We start from the raw sequence: 18,689 nt of genomic DNA on the forward strand, positions 1-18,689 counted from the left end.
ACTAGGCTCACACCTTACATTTTACAAAATCTGGTAAACCTTCAGCTGTGCAATACTGCCTGCTCTGAAAGCAACAGCTGGAGTCCTGGCTCCATTGCAATCAAAGGGAGTCTTGTTTCTGATTTCCTGGGACCAGAATACACAATGAATCTCTGTGTGTAAATCTTTGCAGGCCTGGATCCTAAAAAATTTATGGGAAAGGATGTACTACTTTCCATAAACCATAAATTTAAATCAATATATTAATACTAAAAATACCAGCTTTCCATGAAATTCAGTTTAAAGAAAAAGTCTATTCTGTTGCCAGAAAGTTCTGAATATATTGTAAAGCTTCCCATTGTAAAAAAATATTTATAATTGTATTATTACTCTCACTGTAATCAATCCTAACCATTTCCCTTAGTAAAGAGATGCAAGATTTCAGTCTGGATATCAAATATTTATGAAAGACATATTAAAAGAAAGAACTTCTAACTGAGCAGTGAGGGACAGCATACTGAAGTTATGCAGAAAAGATTACTTGGTATTTGTTTACATCTTAAAGCCTTGCTTATATATACTTTGGCCCCTGTGACTCCTTGACTCACCTTAAAGATTTTGCACATCAGACTGTGCATCTGTAGCTTTGATATTAGCAAGCTCAAACTCCAAAGTTTTTGAAAATACAAATCACACAAAGAAAACTTACATGGACATTTGGATTAGTTCTTATTACCAGCAAAGCTGCGTGGTTCAGTTCAAGTAGTTCCTCCTTTTACAGTTCCTCTTTTTGATTTCTACCTGAATCAAAACTGTCATTTGTATAGTTCTGTGAGTTAATATATGGTAAAATAGAGGGCAATGTAGTCTGAACTGTAAGGTATATAGATCTTAAGTTAAACACTATTAACATCTAGCAAAATGGGTGAGGAATGATGGGATGATGTATTAGACAGAGTGAGGCTGCTGCTAGAAGTGAACTCGAGGGGTTACAGGGTAGATAAAAATACCAGAACTATTTCCAGAAATTGTTTAATCAAAAAATATTACTACTATGAAAATGACCACATTTTTTAAATAATATTTTAAATATATAAAATAATATATATAATAATATATTTCCGTCAGACTATACTTTTTGTTTTCAGATAAAGTGATAAATCCTATGTGGTTACACACATGAGCCTTGGCTTGGCATCCGACGTAATGTGAAGTTAGGCCCCCTCAAGAATCATAACTAGTTTAATGGCAATATGATTATGCTAATAGCAAAGTGATAGAATCTTGCACAATAGCGTGTGTGCCTCGTGCAACTGACCTGGTACACTAGATTTTACTGAAATTCCAAACATCCTAAGTATTTGTGGAATATCTTTTATTATTTCCAGGTGGTAGGTGAAGAATTGAATGGAAGTAGTCTTTAGCAATTAAAGTGCAAAAGATGCTGTAAGCTATATTTTGGCATTTAATGTGATTTAAAAAATCCAGCATCCTATGAAGGCAGAGAAGTGCTATCATTATATGAAAAATGAGGAACTAAGACAGGAGACAATGAAGTGACTGCCTACAATGTGGTAGCTCAGCCATTTCCTCAGAAAAAAGAGTTTTCTGATGCCAGTATGCTTCTTCACTGTTACCATGCATGCACATTAATCTGCACAGAGGACAAGTCATAAACTGAAGAGCTACCAGGCAGGTAACTCTGTTTCACAGCAGCAAAGAGCCCAGTTAAAAACACTTCAGGGTGCTTCAGTGCCCAAGGTGGGAACGATTACAGCCCCCAGACCTCTGTTTGTACTATTATTGCCTATGTATCCCATCAGCAAACGTTCTGTGTTCAACACGCTAGCAACCATCATGAGGAAAGCTTCTGCTGCCCTTGCAGGTGTGCATCACTGGCATCGAGAGCTGCTAGCTGCAGAGGCAGCTCTTGTTATGTATTAGACCAGGCTGTTTTCAGGGTGTGCTAAAGCCAAGGAAAGGTGACCTGCCCTTGCTTTATGTTGATGCACTGGTACAGGAAGTGCCATGGCTTTACATAGGAGAAGCATGACTGCTCCCATCATGGCCACATCTTTTACTGCTTCCTTGTACAATCAGTGTTCTGACAATGTTTTTGGAGGGCAGAAAAATATCTCCACAAGAACACAAATGTTTTGTCTTCCTTTCTCTTTTGCTTTGCTTTTCCAAATTTCCGCAACATTTTGGTCTCTCAGTCTCAACTAATGTACAATTTTCCAGTAAGGATTTCCCAAATCACTGATTGGGAGCACCCTGCACAAAAATGGGTAGGGCAATCAATATGCCTTAAACCACAGTAGGCAATTATGTATGTAATTATATAGCAGCAAATGCAAAATAATATGCCATTTTAGTAGGATGGGATATATCTTCTCATTTTATAGCCAAAATAAAACAAAGTATTATAAATCAGAAGCTATTGGTACTGGTTCATTGAAAAGGAGAAGACAAAGGGAGACTATGTGTTAACCCACTAGTCTCTCAGCATTGTTTCTCAGATTACCCAGAGCTAGACAGAAGCCAAAAGGCACCTAGACAGAACAAAATGCAGAAATGGTGAACTGCTAGCTTCCAGCACTCCTTCTCCAAATATTCAAATATTCACTTACACAATGGATATACTTCCCATTCTAACTCTAGGGAGAGTTGGGTACCCCGCAGCAAGTCTTGTAGAAATTCAAAAAGAGACCAGCCTCAGAGTGAGGGAACAAGGATTCATAGTCCCATTCAACTTAGGTTGCACAGAACAAGCCTCTGCTTGTCTCCATCTGTTTGTTTCTGTTACATATATACAAAGCCTTAGGCCAGGCACTGTCTTTCAACTACATTTGCATTATGTAGGAAACATCTCTGCTCATTAAATCTGCTGGATTTTAAAGTGTAAGCTTTGGGATAGCACAAAATATTCATATGATCATCCCAGCTTTAAATTTTAAAAAAAATTAAAAAAAAACAAACCTCAAACATCTATTTGAAGTCAACTATTCACCTCCTTCTGCAAATTCAGCCCTGATACAAATATGTAAACATTTCATTGACTTCAATGGCCATTCAGTTAGCTGTGGCAAAACTGAATTAGACTTAGGTCTCAAACTGTCTTGTCTGTTCTTGCCATCTGTCTTCCTTTGCTAACCTAATTCCTTATTAAATAGTGTGTCCTTATTGAGTGTGAACCTATTCTGCTGATCCTTTATCTGCAGCAAACACTGCTAGAGGCTAAAATTCCTGAAAGTTATGACTGCTTTGACTGCCTCTGCCTCTATATACTATGAGAGCTTCTTTTAAGGTGGTCTGAAATTCAGACTGTGAATTAAAAATTCCTGAGCATTCAATCTTTTCGCTGTCATATCTTTGACATTTAAAATTGCAAAGCTCTTTTAACAAGCCATAATTTATAACAGTTCTGTTCTTGGGTTCACTGTCTGTTCTCCTTAGACGTTTCTGAACCGGTAGCACTAATCGTGGCAGTTCACACACCGTGTAGATGATGAGGGTATTATGCAGAAGAAAAAACAAACAAAACAAACAAACAAGAGCAACAACAACAAACAACCCCAGACAGACAAATGTCTCCATGTTAACAAACCAATGGATGATAGATTTAGAAAATATATTAAAGGGACAAGGCAGAGACATGTCCAGTGGAATCCCTGGTATAGTGATTTTGATGCTGGAGGAAGTACAGGGGATACAGACCAGTACAGGGGTTCTCCCTATGTGAAGCTTCTTCTTGCTGGTGTCAAAACCAATTTTTCCAGTCCAGTAGGGCATTTCTTGTATTCTTAGAAGATGTCTTGTACTCATACTATTCTCAGAAAATAAATGTGGAAAATCCAAGCACCTACCTGTACTGTTAAAAGAAATTATGCATGACAGTATTTTTATCTGTTATTTGGTACACATTGTGAAGAGACTATTTGAATAAGGGAAGAGGCAGTCAGTCACAAACTTATTTTAAACTCAGGCTGAACTATTCACAAATTGAGAGCTACTGAGGATCAAGCAATTTGACTGATTTAAAGTTGAAGAAAAATAAAAACGAGAAAAAAACCAACCAACAAACAAAATCCAAAATCACCAAACACCATCTCTCTTCTTTATTCATTATGCTGCACAATATCATGTTCCATGCAATACTTGATATTAAAGTACAGTGGTTCTTTCAAAAAGAGGCTTTCTAATACACTTCTAATTTCTGAAAATCTCACAAGAACTGTAGCTTGCTATATTTCAGCAGGAATGGTTTAAATAAGCAGCCTGACATTTGGGGGCTTAACCTGAAACCTTCTGAAATTTCCTGCTCTTTGTTTGTTTTCAAAGCTGGATTCTCTGTCTACAGGGCAGGCTGCCTCTTTAAGGTGTTATTTTAAAATCTTATAAAAGTAAGTAATAACTCTAGCACTGAAGCAGTAAGTATTTGAGTTACAGGTAATACGAAAGGTAATTGAAACCCTGATGTAATTTTATGCCTTCTTCATGCTCTATTCCACTGCTATTACAGGTTTATTGTCAAGATGGGAGCTGCACAAAATTATTATTGCTACCCTGGTACAGGCTCTATGCTGTTTTTTTCCTCAAGATGGTAGCTAATTCTCTAAGGAAGACACTTTACTCAACGCTATTTGGTGTTCATGCTAATGAGGAAGGGAGGGAACAAAAGAAACAGGACAGGTTAAGAGAGATGCAAGTATACTACAAAATCTACATTTTAAAAGGAGGTGAATTTTGCTTATTACACAGAATGCCTCCAGCTAGGCTCAGGGCTCAAGCTCTGTAAAAACTCCATAGTTACAAATACTGTTCATTCATCAGCTTTCTCTTTGCCGCAGCCTGCACAGATGGACTGTCTCATTAGACAGGGAAGCCTCTCACATCATGGGCCTGTCTTGCATGTGACTTCTTCCCCAGCAGGCAATGAGGGTGCTGTAAACTAAAGTAATGTGACTCCAAAAAAAGCGCAGTTATCCAAAGTGAAGCATCAGCTTTACTGTGTTTTGATGTACTCTGGAATGCAAGTGCTTAAAGACTTTCATTGCCTCAGGAATATTTTTAATTTTTAATTTAGACAATGCATGTCACAGGACAGATACACAGCTGAGAGAGAACAGGTAAAACTGAGTTGATAATCTCCACAAGCCTGCAGGAGAAAAACAGATTTTTCCTACTGACTTTGGATTGTGCCATAGCTGTTTGTTCTACACTTGACGAGCCATGTTTAGCATACCACAGATATAAGAGTAAGAGTTTTTGAATTGCACCAGCAGGGCATATTTTGAGGAGCACACATTGTGGCCTTGAAGAAGTGAGAGAGGACAAAGGCCTTTGGGAATACATGACTGGCCTATGCTCCTTTAGGAAGTGCAGAGAGAAAGCATCTCTTTAATGTCCTGTATGTTTGCTTATCTGAAGGCTTAGAGGCTTTACTAATGTGCAGGGTTTCTGTTTCTGGATGATGTCTTTACATGAGTTCTCAAAGCATGGGAAAATCTACATAGTTATATCCAGTTGGCCCATCTCTCTACAGTGAGACTTAAAGTAACAAAAGGGTTAGAATATATGGAGTTCACAGTTGGCAATCCACAGCTGACAGCCTCTGGATAAGAAGGGACAAACAAATAACGTGGATATCAATGTGAGAATCTTCTACAGACCTCCTAGCCAGGACAATAATGCCAACAGATTCATTGAGGAACTAAGGGACAATTCCAAGTCAACTGCTTTTGTCCTGTCATGGGGACTTCAATTTGCCAGAAGTTAACTGAGAGCATCACACAACTAGTACAACCCAGGCTGGAGGCTTCCTAGAAAAGCTGGATGACAGCTGTCTGGAGCAGGTCCGAAGGGAACTAACTCAAAGATGCCCTCTTGCATCTGCTGCTTGTCAACAGAGAGGATCTCATGAGCAAAGTGGAAATGAGTGGCCATCTTGGCCACAGTGATCATGGAACAACTGTTGTCAGGAGGAAAAGTCAGCAAAACTTTGCCTCTGGACATGAGGAGAACAAACTTCAGGCTGCTCAGGGCACTAGTGAGTAATGTCCCCTGGGAAAATGCTTTTGCCAGTGCCCAGGTCCATCAGGGCTGGTCACTTTTCAAATATCACTGCCTAAGGGCATAGGAGTAGGCAATTCCCAAATGCTGGAAATCAAGCAGAATAGAGATCCTCTCTTGGAAATGAGGCAAAAAAAGAATGTATACACACAGTGGAAGCAAAGTCAGGTGATATGAGAAGAACAGATAGATGTTGTTTGCCAGTGTAGGGAGAAAATATGGCCAAAGCTCAACTGGAGTTGAAGCTGGCAGGAAACATGGGGGAAAATAAAAAGGGTTTTATCAACTATATTTAAGGCAAAAGGCAGTGTAGAAATAACATTGGTCCATTACACAATGAGAATGGTCACCTCATCAACAATGATGTAGACAAGGCAGAAGTGTTTAATGCATCCTTTGCCTCTGCCTTCAACATGGGTGAAGGACCAGGAGCGTCTTAATGCCTGGAGGACCATGACTGCGAGTGTGTTGAACTCCCAGTCAAACCTGAAATTGTGCAGGATCTGCTGCTCCAGCTGGATCCCTATAAATCAATGGGGCCTGATGGCATTCACCCAAGAATCCTCAGAGTGCTGGCTGATGTAATTTCAAAAACTCTCTTGTTGATTTTTGAGCAGTCTTGGGAATCTAGAGCAATCCCAGCTGGCTGGAGTTGATGAATGTTGTTCCAATTATCAAGAAGAGCAAGAAAGAGGACCCTGGAAACTACAGACCTGTCAGTCTCACTTCAATGCCACATAAAGTTGTGGAGAAGATTATTCTGGGAAGTATTGAAAAAACACCTGAAGAAGAGTGTTTTCAGGTCACAGCCACTGTCACAGCCAGCATGGCTTCATGAGGGGAAAGTCCTGCTTTTCAAACTCGATTTCCTTTCATGACAAGATTCGCTCGATCAAGGGAAGCCAATTGATGCAATCTTTCTGGATTTCAGTAAAGCTTTTGATGCTGTCTCTTACAGAATCCTTCTGGACAAACTCTCCAGCACGTGGCTGGATGAACAAACTATGTGATGAGTGAGCAACTGGCTCAGGGGTCAGGCACGAGGAGTTACAGGGAATGGGGTGACACCAGACTGTTCACCTGTCACTGGGGGGCTTCCACAGGGCTCCATGCTCAGCCCTGTGCTCTTTAACAGCTTCATAAATGGCTTGGACACAGGACTGGAAGGGTTACTAAGTAAGGTCAGATGATACAGAACTGGGAGGAGCAGCTGACTCCCTCAAAGGCAGGAAGGCCCTGCAGAGAGGCCTTGACAAATGAGAGGACCGGGCAGGCACCAACTGCATGAAATTCAACAAGGGCAAGTGCTGGGTTCTGCACCTGGGATGGGGCAACCCTGGGTGTACAGACAGACAGACAAATGAATGACAGGCTGGAAAGCAGAAATGAGTGCAGGAAAGGGCCCTGGTCAATGGCCAGCTGAACAGGAGCCAGCATTGCCCTGGCAGCCAGGAGGGCCCCGTGCCCTGGGAGCATCAGGCACAGCATCACAGCCGGGCAAGGGAGGGGATTGTCCTGCTCTGCTCTGCACTGGGACAGCCTCATCTCAAGTGCTGGGGGCAGTTCTGGTGCCACAACACAAAAAAGACATTAAACTGTTAGAGAGTGTCCAAAGGAGGCCATGAGGAAGGTGAAGGGCCTTGGGGTGAAGCCATGTGAGGAGTGGCTGAGGTCCCTTGGTCTGTTCAGCCTGGAGAAGAGGAGACTGAGGGGAGATCTCACTGCAGCTACAGCTTCCTTGTGAGAGGAAGAGGAGGGGCAGACACTGATCTCTGCTCTGTGGTGGCAGTGACAGGACCCAAGGGAATGGTCTGAAGCTGTGTCAGGGGAGATTTAGGTTGGCTATTAAGACAAGATTCATCACCAGGGTGTTTGGGCACTGGAACACGCTCCCCAGGAAACTGTTCATAGCACCACTCTGACAGAGTTCAAGAAGTTTGGACAATGCTCTCAGTCATGCGATATGACTCTTGGGGATGGAGTTGTGCAGGGCCAGGTGTTGGATTCAATGACCCTTGTGGATCCCTTCCAACTCAGCTTATTCTGTGATTCTGTGAAGTGTTGGTTGTTATGTTTCTCATAATGCCCTAAGCATTGTCTTAGGAAGGTGATGGATGTGACATAATTTGACATTACACATTAACTTATGCTCTGTCCTAAAATATTAAACTTTTAGGTGAAAATCATCACCCAATATCATGAAACCAAAATCATAATTTATTCTCCTTTTCCTTTGGCTTTTGCTTTTTAAGCATTTGATCTCTTCCTCTAGTAGGGAGTCAAGAAATCCTTTACTGAACTCTCTAAAGCGTATGGCTTTAATAAGAAACATCACTGGAGTTTTGACCAGCAAGTCATGCCTCCTTTGAATGTTGTGGCTAGGAAATGAAACATTTCACTAGCTATTTTAACTGGGGAGTTGATCTGTGAATGACTGAGAAGGATGTACCATATCTGGTTATTGTGTTTGCTAGTAAAAACAAATAGTACTTTGAAAGCAAACATTATAATTTTTTCAAATTACATATAATTTTCTAAGATTATCCACAGAGGCCAGAGGTTGATGCATCTTCTCTAATTGAACAGTAACTTACTCTATAAGTACCCTCTCTGAAATCACTGAAACTGATTACCACGTGGCACAGCTAAGCTTAGGTGAAGACATGCATCTCCATCCTTTAACGTCTGGATCTTATCTCAGATGTCCTTTTGTCAAATTAACCTTACATCATGAGTGATTTTAGTTTGATTACACATTTACTAACTCTGTTCAGTGCTCTGGATCTCTGCTTTCAGATAGTGGATCTACCCTCAACTTCAGGTGAACTAATACACGGCCTGAAAGTGTGCACTCTCCTGGATTGCTTGGCTTTCCAGCATTGTCATGGCTCATGATGACACCAATTCACCTGCACCTTTCAACTCTCATGTGCCAGATCTAGCAAAATTTGACTCCACCATTGCAGAATTTACAGGTTTTGTGTTAACGTGTGTCTAGTACAAATGTAGGATTGGATGGGATTCTTTCATATCTTGACCACAACGGAAGACAGTGACAAGGCATTAATTAATATAATTTTCTATCACTGGTAGTTTGGCAAAACTGGTAGTTTGACTTTGCCATAAAGTATTGATACAAATTTTTCTGTCAGAAAAGTTGCACATTTCTTCAAAACAACTGACAGTATAATCTTAACTCAAAAATACTCAAAACTGGAGATCAAACATTAGACCGCCCCAGATACTCTGGGCTACATCTGCCTCATTACAGTCTGGCTCTTAACCACTACAAAATAATTTGACATACAAACCCCCTTTCGGTGTTCTCAGGGGTCTTCCTGTTGCTTTGTCAAAAACTGAACAAGTTCTTCATGGTTTTGTGCTATAAACCTCCTTGTTTTACTAGTTTAACTCATGGATTACCTGTGAAAATCTAGGAATATGACATTTCTTACCAGCATGGAACAGGGCTGCTCACAAAAAGTTATACCTGTTTATTCCTAAATCCACAGGTGGATGCATGCAGTTCATTCACTTGTAATCACCTTCAGAGAGCCTGACGTTTTTGCAAGATCTCCAAATGCAAACCAGATTCAAAATGTCACCTCCTAGGAGACCATGAGGTGTTAAAGGAAAATTGATGGCAGCAGTTTCTCTCATATACATTCTATTACCTGCAGCTAAATGTCAGCAGAGTATGTTTGTCACACCCCTTCTGCAGTTATGCAATCTGACATATATAAGGTTTTACCCTCTTGAGTCAAACTGGTTTTTTCACAGGAAAAAGCAGATAAGCCTAATTGGAAAATCATCTAAAGACACAGTTAGCTGAAAAATGGAGATTGCTTTCCTACCATTCCTAGGAGATGCACTGCAAAGACGCGGGCATTTACTTCAGCAGTACTATTTGATACTAGTGGGGAATATCCTATCTGCTGCTAAATGTCAACAAAGAGAAAAGTAGGTTTAACTGCTCATGTCACTTTTGACTATTGCAGATGCATCCACAACATATCTTCTGCATATGTATGAAGCATTCCCAACCACTGGTACATGCAACTGCAGATCTAATTCAGGAAATTTAAAAAATAATCATAAAAATATGCATTGTCTGCATCAGTGTAGGCAAGATCAGCATGAGGAAGGGAGGAGATAAGTTGTCTGACTTAGCAGCTAATGGAATTTGGCATAGCTTTTGCAGCCCATTCTGTTGGCTGTGATGAGAAAGTTAGAACCTTGTCTTCATGGTTATTTATGCAAAGGCATTTCTTGGGGCCAAGAAATCTTTTATATGGGTGCAGCAAGGTTAGTACCACAAGTTGTCTCATCTCCTGCACTAAAGATGAACTTTCAGTGCTGTTTCTGTAAGTGATGGCTTTTCTTTCTCCTCACAGAGAATGGTTATCTGTAGCAGATAATCCTTCTGCTATCTTCTGCTTTCTTTCTGTGGTCAGGTTTAAGATGTCATGATTAAAAAGAGCTTGCATTACATCACTTGTGCTTCCTTTCTTCATATTATTCAAGGAGTTCTCTGCTAATTTTAAACTTTTGTTCAAGGCAACGAATTAATCATTCAGCTGCACTTCTGTGACATACAGGAGCTAAATCCCTATGAAGTTGGGAGGATATCTGTTCTTTTAACAATAGAATATCATTCTTCTTACCTAGTCATTCCAAATAAGGGAATGTACTCCAAGGCAAATTATTACAAGCAAGAAAAACAGAATTCACTGGTTTTTTTCCCTTATTTATGCCTCCAAATTCATGTCAGAGTTTTAGCTTATGTTTTGAAGACATTTTCTCTGTCAAAAATTTTAGTGGTTCTCTCTCACTTCCATCAAAAGTTCTTCATTGTGATCAAGATTGCTGGGACTGAGAGTTATTTTCTAAGCAACATTGCAATTTTATTCTCTTAGAATAGTTTTAATCTTAGGGCTGGTCTATACTTAAGGTTTCTTTCCAAAATACATGTAGATTATGGTTCTGAGGGCATTTTGATTGCTTCATAGCAGAAATTATGAACTTCATTGCACACTTGCAGCTATTTTGTGGTACTAGAACTAACTATTAAACAGTTTTTTCCCACAGAGCTAAATCTATGAGAAAATGCCTACAAGATGTGAATCAACATTATTTTATCACAGTTGGTCACTAGAAACTATGTTGGTAGGTAGAAATTCCTTGTTAAAAAAAGTAAAGGACAGATATTTAGACTGGTATTGCATGACTTTGTAGTGAATTGCTGAAGATATAACTGGTCTTCCAAGCCACCATCACTTCCCCCACAAATGAAACATGGAAAAAACATGTCAAGAGTATGGTGAGACTGGACTAATTCAAATCACTTCCTGAAAGCCTGCGTTGAAGGGAACTAATCCATCTCAGTGATGGAGATCTGCACAATGGCTTTAATTGGTATGCCTGCAACCACTGATAAAAGTCTTAGGTGTTTTCCAAAATGGTGCCAGACATCTGCATCTAAAATGTAAGCCTGAATTTTGGAGACTGAGACTTTGACATTTATTCTTAGTATAGACACAATGTTTCTGGTGTGGCCACAAACCAACCAGCACTCTGAAGGATCTCACCAGTCAAGGCTCCTTTTTCTTGGGGCATAAGTAAGTGTGATTTCCCTCCTGCTAGTACAAGCAGGGAGAATTTTGTCTTATTTGTATTTAAGTACAAAATACATCACAATGTGAAAGCTGAAAAAAGGGAAACCATTTAGAAAGGAAAAGCAAATCAGCAAAAGAGAATTGTGCTATTAGCTTTATAACCTCGGCATTCAACCCAGTTAATAACATCAGATGCAGAAAAACACATTAAGTGAGCTAGTGTGCTTCAGACAATTGCTATGAGGCACATCAAAAAAAGTGGCGCCTACAGCACTTTCTGCAAGTTTTTCTAAGACTGAAGATTTTATTAAATAGAGTATAAAATTTTTCTTAACTCTTAGAGCCCTCAAAACATGATTAAAAGGGTAAGAAATTTTCCCTACTGTTGTTTCAAAACACAGCAAGCATGCAATGCCTCGACATAGCATTAAAGTGCAAAAAAAAGATAAATCAGTGGTTTTCTTCACCACTGAAGTTATGCCTTTTTCTTCTGCTGTTATGTGACCTCTCCCAGTCTGAACACCAGGAAATCACCAAGCCTTTTAGTGGTTTAATAAATAAACATGTCAGCAGTCTTGCTAGAAGATTTTTCCTAGACTGTGTCCTTTTTTTTCTCCCTCTCTTTCTTTGAGGATTTTATTTTTCTGAAGACCTTCTATTAATCACAGGAATCACTGGTGACAATCTCTGCTGTGTAGTGTAACATGGCATCTGCCCGCCGGCTGAGCTGGGCACTGCCAAGACATTAACATGAAGACATAGTCGATCGTTCATTTTTAATGACAAGTCCTGGGTAGTTGAAAGAAAGCAGACTGAGGAACAGCAGGAATTCCTGTGATCCAAGTCAAGTGAAAATAGTTGCTGTAATAAATTGCCTCCTTGGCCTGTTCAAGACCAAGTTAAATGATGTTCCAGGATTTATGTGGTTTGAGCTGACCTGTTCCAGTCTGAACAGGGCAGGAGGCACTCTTGTGAGCCGCAGACTGGCCAGTACATCAGGGATACAAGCACTCTGCAGAAGGGAGAAAGAAGCAATCTAGGAGTAGTACTTTGTGCTTTTGGGACACACGTATACAATGTTCCTTGGCTTTGAAAAGGACTAGAAGTGTCGTCCACAAGCAAACTGTCTCAGTAAAAGAGAATAAACTGATCCATCTGCATTCCAGCAGACAGCTGATTTGGTCAGACAAAAATTACTGTCTTGGGAGAAATGAAGAAAGCTTGATGTAGTTTTCCTGGTGAATACTCTTAAGTGCTTTATCTGCCTTTTCCTCTGAGGAGACACATATTTGCACTAAATTGCTCTCTGATTCAGCTTCTCTTATGCTACAACCTGCTTCTTTACTGAACCAATTTCTCTGACAAGAGGATGTAGGCTTCCAGATTTTGGATGGATGGAGACTACACCAATGTTAATGGGTGTATGGCATAAGTTTGGAGTTGTTTCCTGACAGCTTAACAGCACAGCAATGGAGTCTCTATGCTGAAAACACAGAGCTCTCTGTCACTAAAACAAATATCAAAACTAAGGTCCTAAGTCTGTAGTTCGTGGGTTTTCTAAAGGAGTTTTGGGTCACTGCAGAGAGTTTACATACTTTAGTAGCTGAATTGCACCTTAAAGTTTCCCTTCTCTGTCTAGCTTCTGTGGAAGTAGAATAGAAACTCAAAGTGTTTGGGAGACTGAGACTGCTGGAACAAGGACCCTTGAGATGATGTGGTGCCCCCAGGCCAAAGCTAGCCCAATCAGAGGTGCTTCCCTGTGGTCACAGTGCTAACCATGAAGAACTGTGATTCAGGAACAGGCAGATAAAATCTTCCCTTGTTTGTTTAGAGCAATGCGTGGGTGCACAAAACAGTTTTCCAGATTCCTCATCAGTACCTTACTTTTTCACCCATATTCTGCACATTCACTGCCAAATAAATCACCAGGAGCTACTGGACTTTTACTCAAATTTCAGTCTTCCTGTCTTGACAATATCTGTTCCTTTCTCTTCTAGCTGATGCTGGTGAGAGCCCAAATTCATTCTAATTATCTGCACCTTGATTTCTCTCCCAAATCTGTGTGGCTATGTCTCTTAAGGAAAAGCTTTTAGCTCAGCTTCATTCCTGTATTATTATTTGGTCCTCTTTATTGCAAACCTCCTGTCATCTATCAAACCCTATTCACAGTTGAAATGAACAGCAAATAAAAGGAAACAAAGAAGTCAGCACAGTGCTGCACAGACGTGGAGCTAGCATGCACAAATATGGATGAAAAGCCACTGAGCCCCAAGAGTGCTGATGAAGCTGCCCTGCAGCTGTTCTGCTCAATTTACTTCATCACTGCTGTACAGATGATTATAAACGTAAAAACTTAACTGTGTTAATAGCAGCAGGAACTGGTACTATCTAGGCCTTTATAACATGTCCATGAATGTGAACATGCTTGGATTTTATTTTTTTTAATCCAAGGGTGATTATGACATTGCCACATCCTTCATGTAAATCAAATCCAAGCTCAATGCTACAGCAGATATGACCTGTCACCAAAAACAGTGGGGGATGAAGTCTACTCATGATACTTATTTATTTTGTGAGGTGTGCAGGAAATATATAAGTTCTTATGCATGTTAATTTCTAGGCCTCAGACTTTCATGACTTTTCTCTAGCAAGGTACATTTTTTACCACTGTAGTACTCTCTCCTTAGTCTTTCAAGTGTTGCCACATCAGTGGGGAATATATCTTACAAGTGCAGAACTTAAGACAATACCAGTGCCTTCCAAGGAGTATGCAGAATGCTAGTTGTAGCACAAGTGTGAAATTAGGTAACTCACATTTCCACTTAACATCCTAGTCAGCAGGCTACACTTTCTTGCTGGGCTTAGGCTGCACATACATCAGCGTTTCATCAGAGAGCAGTAGTATGGTTTTTAGTGAACTCATTCCTCTCTCCTCTACCACATTTGCAGTTGATTCAGATGTGGAGTGATTCACACTACAGATGTACTGTTGAGTCGCATGCGAGAGTGCTTTTAGAGGAAACCAAACCAGAAACTCTGCTGCAGGGTCACAGGAAACACTTTTCAAGCCATAGCGTAAACATAAATATTCAAATCAAGTAGTGTTCTTTATGATAGTATGGTAACATTCACTCCAAGGAATCGGACTAAATCTAGCCTGACGTTTCCATACATCCTGGAAGTATTTATAATATAGACTTAGATATTTCAGCACCAACTGCTCCTATTCTCTGACGCAGTCTGACAGCTACAAGGTAATGTGGAGGCATCCATTCAAGGATAACGAGCAAAATCTTCACAATTCCAAATACATTGCAGAAAAAGATGCAAAGTAGCATGAGTATGAAGGGAAGTTTTAGTGAAACGATAAAAAAAGGTACACAGATCTCTTTCACATCTGGTTTTCTGGAGAGCATATAAATATCAGTAGACAATCAAAGACCCATTATGCTGAAATGTCATATATAGATATATAAAAAGGACAATCCTTTTGGTCTGAGATTAACATGAATAAAGCTATCAAAGAGAGCTGGAAAGAAAAAAAAATAAGAGACAAAAAACTCAGAGCAGAATAAACTAGTTGCTTTTTCTGCAGCCTCACTTCCAAAACAGCAATACTCTATGGGAACCCCATAGAGCATACAGATGAATGCAAAGAAGGGATCAATCCTGTGGTAAAGTCACAGGATTAGGGTTCTGATTTTGTGGACTGTTTCAGAGTGTGGAGAACACAAGAAAAAACGTCTCAATTCCATTACTTCTCAAGTTGGTTTTAATGCAGTTCTCAAGCTTTCCTGAGGGATATCTATTGGCTCTGTGGGCTACATGGACAACATAGCTCAGCAGGTAGGAAGAACCAGCTCCAGAGAACCTGTGCTGGAAAAAGTTAAAAGCATTTTCAGGATTTTTATGGGCACATGAGTCCCACTGGCACTTTTTCTCCCAGAGCAAAAGAAGTCTAACTGAAGCTGCAACCAGCCAATATTGTTAGAAGAAAAGATGCAGGTCTGTAGAGAAAGTCTCTCTCAACTACAGCTCAAGGTAACACTATTAGCATGTGCCACTGTCCACTGGAGCAAAAAATATGCCAAGGGCATCTCTGAAACACAGATCCTTTTTGCATAAGTAATCATAACACAATGGTGATGCATACACAAACAGTAGTGAGTTCAAGAGATACACTCAAGATTATAGACTCAAGTAACAGCAGAGGACATGAATAACTATCCTTGTATTGACCAAGGTCTGCAAAGCCATTTCAAGATGTATTATTACATGAGAGACTCATTTAAAATTTAGTAGGCATGCACTGTGCTGTGGTAGCATAAGGAGCTTTATTCAATGTACTCCCTGTGTGAATGTGTACCTTCAGTAGAGCTACTGGAAATAATACACAAATCCTTACACACCTTGCTTCTTTACAGAGGAGATCATGTAACCCCTATAATTTAATTTCACAACCTAGAAAATATTCACTGATTTAATCTGACTCTAACCCAACATTATTTAATTATTGCCATTGCTATGGAAATTCTGAAAGCAATCAAACAGCTGTCTGTGGCTAGCTGTGCTTAAACAAGATTGTCCCTGAAAGTGAGATCAGTGGATATGTTCTTACCTTCTTTATAGGCCTAAGTTTGATACAGAAATAAAAGTGCAGAGGTTCTCCCAGACAGGCTGCCCACACCATGCCCTGCAAGCTGTGCTTGTGACCTGACATGACCCAATAAGCAGTGATAACTACTGCATGCATGACAGAACAGCATTCTCTAATATAACATAATCTCAGTTAGGGGTCCAGGTGCTCTTATTTTCCCTGCCCTTTGGATGCACAGAAGTGATGAAAAGTCCTCTAGCTTCTCCTAGAGACAGGACCATCTCATACAGAGTGTGAGCACAGACACACCTTCAGCACAGCAACAAGGGTGAGCACAGAGCAACCAGTGTCTAGGCAGCTGCCTGGGGGTGACAAGAGCCATCCCACTACCCCATCAGGAACCAGGGCAGCTCTGCCACTGGGAACCAGCCTAGGGACAGGGAGGCCACTGAGTGGTCTGGAATGGAGTATGTTCTTCCTGAGCCATGGCACACTGTGTCAACATTAAGCACCCATTGCATTTTCCCCAAAGAGCCAGCTGCCTCTATGCAGCACACAGCTGTGTTCAGCTGGCAAAAATATTTGTCAGTCACAGTTTTTGTAGCCTTTCTATGTTCTTTAACAAGAATGACAAAACACTAGGTTGGTGACAGAGTGTGGTGGGTAGAAATGGATCCAAAACAAAGCAAAGCAAAGCAACCTCTCAGCCATGCGTATTCTCCCATGGACAATAAATGTCTTTGGTTTTGTAGGTGCAGGAGGATTGGCTATGCTGCTGAGGGACCCATCGGGACCATGCTCCTGTGAAAGTTCTGAAGCCAAGGAGGGTGCAGGGGTAAGTCTCCTCTCACAGTGTCCTTGTGGGAGGCACAGGGATCTGCACTGTCCATAATTCTTGATGGACCCCACACTCAGTGGAGTGCATCCTATCTTCAGATGCAAGGATGCTGTCATGCTGGGAGTAGTTTTGCACAGTAGAGCCCACTGGTGTAAACTGTATTCTCTTGGCTTCCACAGGGCCACTTTAGAAGCAGCTACAAGTCCAGTGCAATGGTTAGGATTACGACGATTTTCAATAAAAGTGAATCTCTCCAAAATTTGGTTAAATAAACCTGGCAGTTCAAGGAAGATGGTGTCAAACTCTGTCCTTCCTCACTGTCAGTCAGTCTCCCACACATCCTTCCTTGCACGTTCTATTCTCTTCTTCTCAGGCTCCCCTGCAAATACTGCTACCTTTCATCTGCTTTCACCTCCTTTCATCTGCTGGGCAGCTTTCTGTGAGCAGCTTGTCAGCATGAGGAGGTCTGAGAAGCTTTGCCAAGTGTCTTTCCCAGTAGCCTGGTGTAGTGGGGTGGCACATGGAAACTCTGTTTTGCTGGAAAAGCCATGACGGGGAACACTCCTTTTTCTTTGTCACAGAATCACAGAATTTCTAGGTTGGAAGGGACCTTTAAGATAATCAAGTCCAGCCCATGTTCTAACACCTCAACTAGGTCATGGCACCAAGTGCCACATCCAGTCTTTTTTTAAACACATCCAGGGATGGTGACTCCACCACCTCCCTGGGCAGATGATTCCAGTATTTGACCACTCTTTCTGTGAAAAACTTCCTCCTTAAGTCTAGCCTGTATCTCTCTTGGTGCAGCTTGAGACTGTGTCCTCTTGTTCTGTCTTTTGTTGCCCGGAGAAAGAGACCAACCCCCAGCTCACCACAGCCACCCTTCAGAAGTTGAAGAGAGTGATAAGGTCACCTCTGAGTCTCCTTTTCTCCCGGCTAAACAACCCCAGCTCCCTCAGTCATTCCTCATATGGCTCACCAGCCTCGTTGCTCTCCTTTGGACACGCTCAAGTGTCTCAACGTCCCTCCTAAACTGAGGGGCCCAGAACTGGACACAGCACTCAAGGTGCAGCCTCACCAGTGCCGAGTACAGGGGAAGGATGACCTCCCTGCTCCTGCTGGCCACACTATTCCTGATCCAGGCCAGGATGCCATTGGCCTTCTTGGCCACCTGGGCACACTGGTGGCTCATGCTCATGTTGTCGTTCTCACTGTGGTCATGTGCAGCCATGTGTTTTCAACAGCAGCAAATGAAATTGTTAGTAAGATAAAGAGTGGAAAGGCAATGAATGGACAGGTGAATTCCTGCAGGACCAAGATATTCATCTTCACATTGGCTGACATTGCTGAAGTTTTTGTCTGAAGCCAAAAACAACCGTGTTAAAAACTAGAGGTGTCTCCAAAAATTTTACACTAGACATTTCTAAAGAAGCAAAGTAGAGTATACACAGGCCATATTAATATCTAAATTTATTTTAATCTTCCACACTTTTTAAAATTAAATTAAACAGCAATCTAGGCTCTTAAATAGGTTCATCTGAGAATGATGAAGCATATTTCACACATCTGCTATAAAAGTAGATTTGAT

General features: G+C 40.9%; 1 protein-coding gene across 5 annotated transcripts in view; it reads left to right on the forward strand.

The window, feature by feature from the left end:
- PALM2AKAP2 (PALM2 and AKAP2 fusion) overlaps positions 1-18,689 on the forward strand; it is a 266,499-nt gene that overhangs the window by 145,570 nt on the left and 102,240 nt on the right. For all 5 annotated transcript variants that reach the window (XM_064404842.1, XM_064404849.1, XM_064404839.1 and 2 more), the window contains one exon: positions 17,016-17,098. In XM_064404842.1, the coding sequence (XP_064260912.1) occupies positions 17,016-17,098 (83 nt within the window). The remainder of the gene's footprint in view (positions 1-17,015; positions 17,099-18,689) is intronic.

This window comes from Passer domesticus, chromosome Z, assembly GCF_036417665.1.
Source record: "Passer domesticus isolate bPasDom1 chromosome Z, bPasDom1.hap1, whole genome shotgun sequence".
Taxonomy (NCBI): Eukaryota; Metazoa; Chordata; class Aves; order Passeriformes; family Passeridae; genus Passer; species Passer domesticus.